The 14,624-nt window shown below is 44.7% G+C and overlaps 1 protein-coding gene across 3 annotated transcripts in view; it reads right to left on the reverse strand.

Annotated features, from left to right (window-relative positions):
- The window catches only part of LOC111156094 (RRN3 homolog, RNA polymerase I transcription factor), a 29,832-nt gene that overhangs the window by 4,399 nt on the left and 10,809 nt on the right, over positions 1–14,624 (reverse strand). For all 3 annotated transcript variants that reach the window (XM_022516699.1, XM_022516700.1, XM_022516698.1), the window contains 8 exons: positions 13,616–13,685; positions 10,434–10,532; positions 8,161–8,253; positions 7,068–7,206; positions 5,521–5,651; positions 4,364–4,494; positions 3,264–3,448; positions 1,031–1,139 (listed from right to left, as the gene is read on the reverse strand). In XM_022516699.1, the coding sequence (XP_022372407.1) occupies positions 1,031–1,139; positions 3,264–3,448; positions 4,364–4,494; positions 5,521–5,651; positions 7,068–7,206; positions 8,161–8,253; positions 10,434–10,532; positions 13,616–13,685 (957 nt within the window). The remainder of the gene's footprint in view (positions 1–1,030; positions 1,140–3,263; positions 3,449–4,363; positions 4,495–5,520; positions 5,652–7,067; positions 7,207–8,160; positions 8,254–10,433; positions 10,533–13,615; positions 13,686–14,624) is intronic.

Raw genomic sequence — 14,624 nt, forward strand, 5'->3', positions numbered from 1 at the left:
TCACTCCGGACCCCAGACCGGCAGCCTCTTGCACAGCGGGCTCCCCGCCGTGAACATTCTAGGGGCTCCTGCCTCTGCTGCTCTTCGTCGGCCGCCTGCTATCTCCCACACTGTGCTGGGACCCTTCACACCGCCCCCTGCCGTGCTCCTGCTTGTCGTCTGTTCCTTTCCTTGATCCCGTTATCATTTCTGAAATCCCAGGAGACAGAACACCTTGAACTACAAGCCCAGCAAAGGAAAAATAAGATTATTGAATAAGAGCAGCAGGGACTAAGGGATGAAGACCTAAGGGACTAAGGGATGAAGAATTATCTTCGTCTTCTAACAGAACAGACCCTTATGTGTTGAAGATTCTAAGCTACGATCCTACCCTGAACACCTGGATCAAGGGCCCAGGCCCCAACTCACTGTGTACCCAAAGCAGAGTCCCCAACTCACTGTGTACCCAAAGCAGAATCATCCGGGAAATAACGCTAGACCGCCTGCGTTTGCGCACCGGCTCGGCCACCGGGGAGCCCCTTCTCACAGGTCGGCCTGTCTCCCAAGGGTGCCACCGTCCCGGTGTGAATCAGGACTTAGCACTATAACCAGGACTGGGAGGACGCAGGGAGTCCTGCGTGACGCGCCTCCAGGTGCGCGGGGACCCAGCCCTGCCGCGCACGGCCTGATGGACAGCCGCTCGCCAGCCCGTCTCCGGCCGCTGCGTACCCCTCCCGCGGCCGGTCTCTGTGTATTACCCTGAGAAACACCTCTGGTCTGGCCCTCCCCGCTTCCTAGTTGCCTTACTCATTTCAAAGCGCTGAAGCCTCCGCTGAATTATCATCTCTGAACACAAAGCACTAGCAACTTCCGGTAGTATCGAAGCATAAAAACAAAAGCTTAACGGCAATGCTCCCTAAAACGATGTGGTTACAGGTTTTTATGTGTTTTATAGTGACTAATTTTACAAAAATGTAGTAGAACTGTACAATACTGATACTAACAAACTTATTTTTAAATAATTCCCACCCATAAAGTGTAAGTAACTTACCTCGTGATTGCAGCAAAAAAGTTCACTACCGAAGGCAGACAAATCTTCAGGGGATTTAGCTGACTCATCACTATACGTTCAAAATTTAGACTTTGAAGGTATCTCAAACCTTTGATTAAAAAACAACACATTTGTTAAAACGTACAAACTTAACAGTCGAAATACCTTGAAGCAGCACGGAGTACTTCACACACCAGAAATATTTCCCACCAAGTCACTTACAGAAATGGTTCAAATAAGTGAGAGCCACACAGTCACACATGCAGAGCCCGGCGAAGGTCATCAGGCCAAACCACACCCACTTGTGACTAAGTCAACTTTTTTTTTTTAGAGATTTTATTTATTTATTTGACAGACAGAGATCACAAGTAGGCAGAGAGGCAGGCAGAGAGAGAGAGGAGGAAGGAGTCTCCCCTCTGAGCAGAGACCCAATGCAGGGCTCGATCCCAGGACCCCGGGATCATGACCTGAGCTGAAGGCAGAGGCTTTAACCCAGAGCCACCCAGGCGCCCCTAAGTCAACTTTTCTAAAGAAAACAGTGTATTCGTTCAAAGACCTGGAAGTAAGCGCACATCCCTAGTGGGCTATAAACTTCTATGACAATTTGGAATTCAGGTATTTGTAAACTCGGGATATTCTGAGTTTATAAAGGAAAAAAAAAAAAACAACATGTGATCTGATCTCAGTTAATCACGAAGTCAGTACGGAGCTAAGGCAACAAGTGCGGTCTCGACTCCCGAGAGGTAATGACTATGATCTGGTGTTCCTCCTTCCCGACTTCGTCAGACAGACGCGTGTGCCGATCTGACGAGAGCAAGCGAACAGCAGGACCTGCCGCACATCTGAAATTACCAGTGAAGCTGAGCAAGTTATCCGTGTGTGTGATAGCTGTCTTTATGCTTACAAGGGAACTACGGAAGTAGAAGTAAAAGTTAGACACCACTCTCCTAGAACAGATACACAGAATTCTCTCCTCTATTAGTAAAAGACATCTTGCAAGCAAACCAACTTGTGCTTAAGTAAATTTTTTTAGATAATTCTTTAATGTATTTCTTTAAGTTTTATTTAAGTAATCTCTACACCCAACATGGGGCTCAAACTCACAACCCCGAGAGATCAAGAGTCACGTGGTCTTCTGACTGAGCCAGCCAGGGGCCTCATCTTTGAGGAATATTCTGATAAAACTAAAAATGGGATACTGTCATGGCTTACAAGAACATGCTCTTTAACCAAGAGTCTTACCATTTATTTGTACCCCAAAAAGCAGATACTTTGTTTAAGTTGGGCTAAAACCTTGTCCTGCTCCTAGTTTATATAACTAGCTGTAATCTTATGAGAAGTAACAGAATATGAGTAAACAATACAATTTAACACACACAAGTTTCAGTTCAGAGCTGTGGTTCTCAACTCTCAAGGCAGCTGTGCCCCCAAGAGGACTTGGAGCAGTGTCTGGAGGTGTTAGCGGTCGCAGCAGACAGTCCGGGCAGCGGTCAGGAGGGTGCTGCTAGCATTTAGTGGACAGAGGGTGCTAAGCATCCTAACACGCCCACGACAGCCCCCACAACAACCAGAGACCCAGCCCCGAATGTCAGATTTTGAGGTTTAGAGGAAACAGCCTATTAAACCATTTGAGTTATTCATGCAAATATTAAGCCATTTAAACGGACTTAACTGGTACTATTCTTGTCACACTAACCTGACAAACAAACTTCATCTGGTAGATTTTAATTCTATGCAACCCTTGGAAATTAGCAAAACTGCAAACTGGTAGGTTAACGGTTAAGTCCCCAGACAAAGCAGCCTGACTGTTATGACCCCGAGCTTCAGAATCATCTTCATCTCATCCTGCCAATCAATATCCTGCGTCTGCTTAGAGTCCCCCGGGAGGGGGGAACGACGCCCGCCCTTCCCGGGCCGGCACAAGGACCAGCAGGAAGCACTGTGCTGGGCCTCATCCGAGGAAGAGCCCCCTCACGGCTCACAATCAGCCTAGATGTCACCCTCTAAAACAGAGGTGCTCCACCGCCAATCCATTCTCTGCTCAACAGGGGCCTTTACGGCTTTAGGGGTCTAAGGGCTGCTTGAAATTATATGTCAAAGTTTGAGTGCATGGGCAGTATTCTGACTCCACAGTTTTCATCAAATTCTCAAAAAAGAAACGACCCCCCCCTTCTCAAGACTGCCAGTATTCCAGAACAATCCAGCTCACCCCCATCAACCCCACACCACTGACCTTCTTTCAGGTTTCCACTTAAAAGCTGCTTGTGTCTAAAAACAAAAGCGTAGAACACAGCTTGGCAGGCCGAATAAAATGGTCCGTGGAGAGCAACGTCACAAAATGCCTTTGCTCCTGAGTCCTGGTTATTAAGGTATCTGTGCAGCCAGTTAAGCAAAAGATCCAGGCACGATTTTACGGTACTAGGGACAAGAAAAACCCAAGTCAACTTCACTTGCTTCACACAAAACCAAGAGTGACGTAAAAACACACAACTACCTCACTACATGCAAAGAACAGTTAGTCTGCAGGCTTCTTCGTCTATTACCAGTGGGCACAGAGAAGCAGCAAACGAAGGAAGGAAGAGGATGGGCGGCAGGAAGACAGCTTTTCAATTCTAAGGTAGAACCTGCGACCTTCTAGCAAGAACAGGCCCCTAAAGCTGCCCGTGGCCCTGAGGGATGGACCATGTCTCCTTATGGACTCTGAAGGACTCCTCCAATGGCCTCCCTGCCCTCTCAGAGCAATACAGCCACAGGAAAGGGCACACTTAGCAACATCTTACAAGGAAGAGACTGTGTGACTGACTTCACCCTTCCTTATAGGGTTCTGATGAAGTCCTGTGGCCTATGATGTAGGGTAGAGTGGACAGAGGGCTATCAGTTGTCAGGGACTGGCCCAAATACATCACTGGAAGAAGTAGGCCCAGAGCTGGCCTCCTAAACAGATCTTTCTATTACCTTTAAAAGAGTTTTTTCTTCAGCTTTAAGATACAACTGATTCGGAATGCAAATGAAAAATGACAAACCTATAAAAAGAATCAAAACAGTATACAAACACTGTACAATATCCATGAAGACAAATGGGGCTTCATGTTCAAGTGTAACTATGCAAAACAGAGGACAGAAGCTTTCCATATGAGGCTTTATATGTAAAGGAGACATTTTATTCTGAAACTGCCTTTTGGAAATGAAAACATCTTACACAGAATGGGGAAATAGATTTTTTCACTTTAAAGGCAGACAAAAATTAGAGCAGGTATTTCTCTGACTTAAGACAATGCTATAATCTTTTTAAAGTGTGACATGAAAAAGCACTTGGAAAATTAGGTTACTTACATAAGAGGAATAAATTTAGCTCTTGCCAAAAAGCTTCCAATATAATTTCCAGCAGCTTGCCTGATGATGGCAGGATTATTTGGATCCTGCAATTTTTTCCAGAGATGTTCCAAAAATGCTTCCGCGAATCCCTATAAAAAGAGAAGGTATTGCTCTAATCTTTTTTAATGCTGAAGAAATCTCTGGCTATTGGAATCCTAAGACTGTAACTCAACCGTAGAGGACAGTGCTAGTATCTCTGTCATACCGCTAGATAAAGAATATATGCAGTTCTCATGGTTCTTAATTTTATAGCATTTTGAGATAATAGTATTAAAAACTAAAGGTGTTCCCCAGCCTTAAAAAAGTTTCCCAAATGAGCTGAAATTTAGATACAACCCTACAGATTTCATAGGCTGTGACGGGGCCTTGGAATCCACAACTGATCCTGCCATTTGGCCAGAAATGGAAAGCAGGGACAAGACACTCTTGCGGGGGAACCGTGCAGCAGGCCTGTCACAGTGCCAAGTCCTCTCCCAGTCTCTGACCACATGTACTGACCTTACCCAGAAACACAGACACAGATTCAAGGACAGTGTTCGACTAATTATGCTCATCACAGGAAAAAGACTAAAGCTTTTTTTTTAAACAAAAGGCACAAACTCCAACTTCTCCCCAAATAGCTATCTTCAAAAGCTACTAACACATACTTCGGGGCAAAAAATTTAACCTTATCCATGCCCAGTACTCTCCTGACACTTCTAGAAAGCTACAAAACAGTGGCAAAGGAACAGTTGTCCATATTTCCTTTTTTTTCCCCCAAACAGAAAGCCAATGCCTAAAGTTTTAAAACTCTGGATTTAGAAGTTGTTTGGGGCTAGTTAGGATCAACTGAGAGAATGAGGACAGAAACAGTTAAAGATCCACGGGGATTTTAATAGCCAGGGCTAGAATGAGAGGGAAGGGCACCACCTAGTGGAGCAAACGCAGAATGCCACTTTCGGAGCACCTGGCCTAGGACAAGCTATCATTAGAGGCACCAGAAAAGTGAGCTCAAGAAAAAAAAAAATGCTCACCTCCTGTGTCCTTTCCCAACTCCCCCCACCCCCACCCCTAGTTTTTAAGGGAAAATCATGGGCAAGAATAAAATAAGCTAAGACCATGCTGACAGTACTCACCAGTTTAAAACTGCAGAGGTAAAACATGAAAAACTGTACATGGCAGGAGGCGTGGGTGGGCAACAGGAGTTTGTCGAAGATGGTTATGAGATCTCGATAAAGATCCTTTGTTCTGTTGGTATCTACCTTACCTAAAGAGACAATTTCGCATTTCAGCCTTACACATCATTTTTAGGCTGCCACTTTCGTTTACCAAATTTCTAAAAATACCATTAAGAAACATCATCCACTAAGCTATGATTGTAACAAAATACCATTTTTATTTTGCACAGATTTTCCTTCATAACTACACTAATCCAGCACCGACAATGAAGCAGGCCCTCCCCTCGCACACCGCTGTAATGCCATAAATAGGAAGCCCTTCTAAAGGGCAATTTTACTATTTATGTAGCAGAACCCTTTGATCCACTAACTCTACTGCCAGAAATTGATCACGGGCGCACTACCAGACACACACACACAGACACACACAAACACAGGATATTCATCACACATTTATAACGGCAAAAAAATGATGGGGGAAGGCGCCTGGGTGGCTCAGTCGGTGAAGTGTCTGCCTTTGGCTTAGGTCATGATCCTAGAATCCTGGGATCGAGTCCTGCATCAGGCTCCCTGCTCAGAAGGGAGACTGCTTCTCCTCCCTCTGCCCTTACCCCTCACCTCACTTGCTCACTCTCTCTTTCCAATAAGTAAAATCTTTAAAAAAAGGAGGGGGGGAGGAAAAAATAAGAGACCAGTTAAATCCACACAATCAACAGCAACCTAGACGGATAGCGAATTATCAAAGAAAATGTTCACAGCAGGGTAAAAGGGCAGATTATGAATCACTGTGTACAGCACGAGCCCCAAATCCAGTGAAAAACACACTCCTAAATATCCACATGCTAACATAAAAGAAAAACAGATCAAAATGCTAGTAAGTGTTCTCTGAATAGTACAAACGCAGTTTCCAAATTTTCTCTCAACTCTATAATAACAACAAAAAAATTAAAACAATAATACAGTCAACTCAGATTCCAGTCTTAGAAATTATTCTGAGTGGCCAACTATCATTCTCAAACCTTCACAATGCGAAAGGAAGAATCCTGTTTCCATGGCAAAGCCTCCAGATGCACAAAGTTCCAGGATGGCAAGAAGTGCCCCGATTTGTTCACAACACAACACAGCACTACACCCCCAAACTCAATCCCTAACACCAACCCTATATCGACGTGCGCTACTCCTAGACGTCCTGAACAACTCGAGTGTGTTTTGATCTCCACCTAAAACTGACCAAACTCCAGGAATCATCCCCACTACGACGGTCAGTGAAACCATCAGGGGCTGTGAAGACAAATACAGCTGAACCCGAATCCGGTCCCACCATTCTCAAGCTGTGTCACACCGGCAGTCACGGGATCTCCCTAGGCCCTCCTTTCCTCATACTCGAAACGGTGATTTGTACAGGACCTCTAGGAGGACTCCGTCATGTATGAGAAACACCCAGCACACAGCCAGGGGCGCTGCCGCGTTCACATGCGGCTGCTGTGACGAGTGAGGGTCATTACCATCTACAAAGCAGACGTCCTTGAGGTAGGACAGCAGCAGAGACAGCAGGATGTCCAGGCGCTCGGCTACAGGATGCACCATGTGATCGAGCCCTTGCGGGTCAGCCTTGGCGTCACGTTCAGGGTCTTCGTCCTCATCCTTTGAAGATAAGGGACAAACTGACATTAACAAACTGGAGTAAAAGAGGTAAGAGGGAAAATTCTCAGTGCTGATTATTTCCTTTGAAAGATAAAACAAAGAGAAGACACAGCCCCCCCGCCCCAGGCAGAGGCTCCCCACCAAAGGTGTGACCCAGAACCCCTGGTGGCATTCTAAAGATTCTGAGCGCAGCCGGAGAGTCACAGGGAAGGCCCACCTGGGGCAAGGCCACGTGAGCAACGCAGCTTTCCCCGAGCTCCTGGGACCCACTGTGCTGGGCCCTGCTGGTGCCAGGTCTCCTCTCCCAGGACAGGGCACCCGTGCCCCAGCTGCTGGGAGCACCAGTTCTCCGGAGAGCAGCCCTTGCACTCCTTCCTCCCCCTCCCCAGCTAAAATGCCCAGCTGACAAGGGGTCACGGGAGGCTGTCTCCCTGGCTTCAAGCTGGGACCCACATGGGACCTGGGGTCATCATGCTGCAGCTGTTTTCTGACTGGGAGCAAACTCTCGCTTAGTTCCCTCCCCTGCCCATTCCTGCTTCTTCACACCCTTTGTCCCTACTGACCTAATGCCCCTCTCAAGCCCTCCTCCTCCAGTAAGCCTGGCCCCAGGCGGAGAAGTACTGCATTAAGGCCTAAGACTTATAAAACAGAGAAATCACACTGGTATGCTTTCCTATGTATCACTCCTTCACAAACAATAAGTGGTTTACAAAACAAAAAGCAAAAAACCAGAAACAACAGAAAACACAAACTAAGAACAAAAATGAAACCCACTTCACCACTCCCACATTCAAAGCCTTGGAAATAAACAAAGTCTACTGGACAATGAGCAACCTGACGGCAGCCGCTCATTTCAACCTCACTTTCAAGTTTGCCGAACAACTGTTTTAACCTAAAGCCTTGGAGAAGATGGGGGGCCGTCAGCCACCCTCACCCACCGTGGGGGACACTGACCATATTGAAGAGTCCTTCGGTGGCGTCTGGCCCACTGCCAGTCTGAATGGCTGCTTCTTCAGCATCCTCAATATCCTGCCGGGAGGCATTCACCTACATTAAAACAAAGGGGAAGAAAATGATGGCAGTGAAATTACAACTATTTCGGGGGTACGTGGGTGACTCAGTCAGTTGAGTGTCTGCTTTCAGCTCACGTCATGATCCCAGGTCTTGGGACAGGGCTCCTACTCAACAGGGAACCTGCTTCTCCCTCTCCCCTTATCTCCCTACCCCACTCCCATGCTTTCTCTCTCTCATGCTCTCAAATAGTATCTTAAAAAATAAAATAAAGTAAAATAAAAAATACAATTACTTTGGGGTGCCTGGGTGGTTCAGTCGGTTAAGCATCTAACTCTTGGTTTTGGCTCAGGGTGTGATCTCAGGGTTGTGAGATCGAGCCCCACACTGGTCTCTGTGCTCAATGTGGAGCCTACATGAGAGTCTCTCTCCCTCCCTCTGCCCCCCCAACCTGCTCCCTCTCTTCCTTTAAAAAAAAAATACAAGTACTTTATTTGGGTACTGGAAATTCATCTGCTATACATACTTAAAAAAAAAAAAAAGAAAGATTTTATTTCTTTATTTGACAGAGAGATAGACCACACAAGTAGGCAGAGCAGCAGGCAGAGGAAGATGGAGAAGACATGAGGCTCGATCCCAGGACCCCGGGAAGGCAGACGCTTCACCAACTGAGCCACCCAGGCGCCCCTGACACTACATACTTTAAAGGAGTCCACATGAGCACCCCTCCTGATACTGTGACTCAATATACAATTATGGTGCAAACCTACCAACTGGCCTGGGTCACAAAGGAATTTACGAGACTACAAATCAAAGCCCTTTCACTACACACTTCCATAAAATCATTACGAAATGCAGTGTGCTGGTCTAAATCAGCTTCCACAAACCCAACGTGCATCCCAACTCTTACATGTTGTACAAGAAGCGCTTCATCCATCAGCTGAGCAGAAAAATGACAAAATGCAAGTCAATCTGAATTACTGAATAGTCACTTTGGTATATAGTCCTTCAGACACTTTGTTCCACACAACATTTAAATCCTGCCTTTTCTCTCTCTACACGACCTTCTTTCTAAATGTGCTCTCCACCGTTGCCCAGTACGACCCACGGGAAGACTCTACAGGTGACACGCGCAGCAGGCCAGACAGCTTTCCTCCCAGTGAGCCGTGCACCAGCCTGCCCACCCTCTTCTAGCTCTTCCTGGGCCTGCTGCACTGCTGCCTCGTCCCCGCCACAGTATCAGGGCTCTCCTCCATCACTCACAGCTCCGCAGTCCACAGACGTCTCGTCCTCCCAAAAGCCCAGCTCCATCCCCTCCCACACCCTCACCAAGGCCTCCAACAGCCCCACTCAACAACCACACACACTTCCCCCCAGAAATGCAGCTTCCCCCTCCAGGGACACGGCAACAGACTCCCTAATCACCAACTCCAAGGACTTTGGTTCTGTTCAGCCTCCTTAAAAACGTCAATAGGAGCTCACACCACTGACTAAACCCTTCCTCCTTCCAGATCTCCCGCAGGTGTCTGCCCTGGCCTTCCCTCCCACTCAGCACCACACTTCCTGTCTCCCAGGTCGCCAGCATCACAGCACAGTGCGCCCTGGCCCCTCCCCACCCTACCACTGCTTGCTAGCCATCCTCCATCTGGCGCCCAGCTGCCCCCCAATCCATTCACAAGGGAACTCTTCCTCTCCCAACCTCCTCCTGACTTCTTACTGCTAACACTGACTCTACTCCCCAGGGAGCAAGCGCTCTCTTACCCTCTACTTCCCCACTTCCAACCCAGTCTCAAGGACCAGTTTGCCCTTTCTCCCCCATCACTAGCATCATGACTTTCCTTCATTCCCACTGCACCCCACTGCAGGCCTCTTTAAAAAAGGGTCTAAGAATTCAACATCACTTCCTTAGGAATGCCTTCCTCACCCCTTCACATGGTATCGGGTTTTCCAGCACGTAATGACCATGTGTTCCAGTCACAGCATTTACCATGACTGTACTTTCACATGGCTGCGGCCATCTAATGCCTTGTTTCCCGACCAGGAGAGATGGGACCATCTCTATAACCCAGCACATCCACCAAGCTCTAGAAACGTTCAAAGAAATCAAAGGTGGAAATGTGGATTCTTCTCCATCATTGCCACTACTGTTTCACGCACTATGACTACGTATTTAATAAATGAAAATCAATGAGAAAAACCGATTATCAAATACTTACATCCAACTTGAGTAGCTTCTCAATCACAAGCTCCAGAATTTCATGCCTCAGGGTTGGGAAATACACACTAATCCTTAGTAAGTTATGAACGTAACATTCCTAAAACATAAAAAGACAAAACGCTTCAACAGAGGGTATTTCATAATGACATAAGAAAACATTAATTACATAATCTTTAGTTTCAATTAAACAGAAAAAAACAGACTATTCAGCAACACAGAAACTATACAGTTCCTCCATCAACACAACGTTCAGTCTACTTAATTTAATTACCCCCCAGTAAATTAAATTTGTTTGGGGAGGGTATTTTATTAAGATTTTATTTTTCAGTAATCTCTACACCCAATGTGGAACTCGAATTCACAGCCCTGAGCTCAAGAGCCACACGCTCCACCGACGAACCAGCCAGGCGCCCCCCACCATGCCCCCGTTAATTAAATCTGTAATCTGTATACCTCTACAGCATTTTTAAAAACAGGTTTGTTGAGATATACGTCATTCATCTACAGCATACAATTCAACAGTATCCGGTATATTCAGAGCTGTGCAACTGTCACCACAACCGATTTATAACATTTTCATCACCTAAAAAAGGCAGGGCATTTTTTGGTACTGTATGTCCTCCCAAGCCCTAAGGAGCCACTGATTGACTTTCTGTCTAATGATCTGCCTATTCTAGACCTGCCATGGAAGTGGAATCTTCTGCTATGTGACATTTCAGCATGTTTTCAAGATTCACTCACTTCGTTGCAAGTAAACCACTCTGCTTTACTGCCAAATAATACCCACTGTATACACGTACCACATTTTGTTGATGCACTGGCCCGTGAATATTTGGTTGTTCCCATATTCTGGCTATTAGAGATAATGCTGCTTCTGAGTATTCTTGTAAAGTGCTGTGTAGACGCACATTTTCTGCTGGTTAAACACCTAGCAGTGGCAATGCTAAGTCATATGGCAATTCTCTGTTCAACCTTTCTGAGGGACGGTCTAGAGGCCTTCCCAAAGCACTTCCAGCACCGACCATTCCCCACTCTCACCAGCAAGGGAACAAGGGAGGGTTCTGACTTCTCCACATCCTCACCACTACTTGTTACTGTCTGTCCCTCTAAGTACAGCCATCCCAAGGGGTGTGAAGTGGGACCTTGTTATGGTTTCGTCTTGCCTTTTCCTGATGGCTAGCGATGTTGAGCTTTTTTTCTTTTGTGCATTGACCATAAGCGTTATCAATTCTGGACAAATATCTGCTCAGATCATGTGCCCATTTTTTGAGTTCTTTGCCTTTTTATTATCAAGATATTGAAGAGTGCTTCATATATTCTAGATTACTCCTTTATCCACTATACGACTCGCAAGTATGTTCTCCTAGGTTTGGGCTGTCTTTCACTCTCTGGAAGGGGTCCATGAAGCAGAGCTGGCTAGCTGTAAGGAAGTCGAATTGGTCTGGTTTTCTGTGGCTCTCGTGTTTTGGGCATCCTATCTGGAAACTGTTGCCTAATCCCAGGTCACAAAAGTGCTCATCTATGTGTTCTTACTAAGAGCCCTTTTTTTAGCTTACATTTAGGTCTTTCATCCACTTTGAGGTCATTTTTGTTTATCACGTGAGGGGGGCCCTGCTTCATTCTTTCATGTAGACTTCCGCTTGTCCCACAACCATTTGTGGAAAAGACTTGTTTGCCCCATTAAATTAGCTTGTACTACTGGCTTTTGTATATTGATCTTATATTCTTTTTTTTTTTTAAGATTTTTATTTATTTGACAGAGATCACAAGTAGGCAGAGAGGCAGGCAGAGAGAGAGAGGAAGGGAAGCAGGCTCCCTGCTGAGCAGAGAGCCCGATGTGGGGCTCGATCCCAAGACCCTGGGACCATGACCCAAGCCGAAGGCAGAGGCTTTAACCCACCGAGCCACCCAGGCGCCCCGGTCTTATATTCTATAACCAGGTTGAACTCATCTTAGTTCTAATAGTGCTTTGAGAATTCCTCAGGATTTTTCTTTTTTTTTTTTTTTTAAAGACTTTATTTATTTATTTGACAGAGAGAGATCACAAGTAGACGGAGAGGCAGGCAGAGAGAGAGAGAGAGGGAAGCAGGCACCCTGCAGAGCAGAGAGCCCGATGTGGGACTCGATCCCAGGACCCTGAGATCATGACCTGAGCCGAAGGCAGCGGCTTAATCCACTGAGCCACCCAGGTGCCCCCCCTCAGGATTTTTCTAAATGTAGGATCATGTCGTCTGTAAACAGAGGCATTTTTACTTCTTCCTTTCCAATCTGGGTGTCTTTTCCTTTTCCTGCGTGCCCTTGTTAGAACCTCTAGTACAATACTGAAGAGAAGTGGCAAAAGCAGACATCCTTGTTCTGTTCCTTATCTTAGGGGAAAGTTCTCACTCATTCACCACTGAGTGGGATGTCACCTGTTGAAAAAGCTGCCTTCTATTTTTGTCATGAAAGGGTTTTGGTGTTCCTCAAATGCTTTTGTGAATCTACTGAAATGATCATGTGGTTCCTGTCATCTATTCTACTGACATGGTGTGTTTTATTAACTGATTTTAACAGGTATTAAACGAACCATGCATTCCCAGCATAAATTTCACTTGGTCATAGTACAGTAACTCTTTATGTTGCTAAATGCCATTTTCTAGTGGGTTGTTGAGTATTTTTACATCAAGTCATAAGAGATACAAGATTTATAATATGCCACTTGAAACAGACTATCACAAACATTAGCAAACCTTATTAACTCCATATTTAATACATATAATACCTTACTTAGAAAAAAAAAAGCATGCTTACTAGGAAACCACTATTCATTAGTCATTACTGAAAACCACAGGTCATCTAAATATTACACAAAACTTAAGAAAAATTCATCCATAGACAGTTCTGCCTTCATGTTCAAATAAGGCTTGTTTACAATTGGTAATGTATAAACTATTACCTTCTAGTAATTTTTATCTATATTATCACTAAGCCTATTCAGATATTTCTGAAATGGACTCTTCCCCTGACTTGCGTAAGGGAAAAAGGGCCTGGGGATCCTCAGTGAGTTCCTAAGAAAGGAATCTGAGTCAAATTCTTAGTCTTGAGTTTAATCTGGAAGACAACTGCTAAGAAAAAAAAATAACATCACCTAAAACTAAATTATAATTTTTCCATTATATTCCCCATGAAAAGATTTCTTACCAGTGTTCTTTCCGATTTTCGAACAAATGGAAATTTTTCCACCAGTATTGGCATAAGAAACCACGGTGTCCTATTTAAAAAAATAAAAAAATTAAAGATAATCCATGTTAACTGGACTTTCTTGGAAGGTGATATTTCCATTCTAAAAGCAAATATGGATGCAGGAGGCAAAGGGTCACTAACTACTTCAAATAATCGGAACTTGAAATAAACACATAGCTTCAGAGAAGATCTACATTAACTTAGCAGGAAACAGCCTCCTATTAACTTTGGTATCAATGGCAAATCAATGTGGGATTCTTTTTCCTACAAAAGCAACAGAGCTTCAGTTTAAAATCTAAATGTTTCCCTCTGTAGTGCTTTCCCACATATCTTACTCTAAAAAGCAGAAAAAAGTATCATCTTGAGCATTTTTTTTTAAGTTAGCAAATAATAAACTTACAGGGGGAACTTGAAGTCCACCCTTCCAAAAGAAACCCAAGCTTTTTGTAGAACTGTTAACTTTTCTAAAAATGCAAATATGGGGTGCCTGGGTGGCTCAGTTGGTTAAGCAACCGACTCCTGATTTCACCTCAGGTCACAATCTCAGGGTTGTAGGATGGAGCCCAATGTCAGGCTCCACACTCAGACGGCAGTCTGTGTGAGATTCTTTCCCTCGCCCTCTGTACCTCCCCATGCTTAGGCTCTCCCTCTCTAAAATAAAATAAATCCTTAGAAAAAAAATTTTTTTAATATAATCAACATACAAAATTAGAACTGCAATTTTAATTATATGGAATGACACATGGGTTGTTCACTGAAAATTTTTGGATATCACATCTTGTTGAAGGTAAAAACAAAATTTCAACCACTCTACAAAATTTGGAGGAAAATTTGCACACTAGCTTTAAGAATTTACATAATTTTAATTAAGTCCTTAATTCTTAAATTAATTTTTAAATAATTTCAATACAGACAATGAAGAGAGAACTAAAATGCCATTTTGTAGAATGTTCTATCAACAAGATAC

This window comes from Enhydra lutris, unplaced genomic scaffold, assembly GCF_002288905.1.
Source record: "Enhydra lutris kenyoni isolate GAN:26980312 unplaced genomic scaffold, ASM228890v2 scaffoldscaffold45, whole genome shotgun sequence".
NCBI classification, from domain to species: domain Eukaryota; kingdom Metazoa; phylum Chordata; class Mammalia; order Carnivora; family Mustelidae; genus Enhydra; species Enhydra lutris.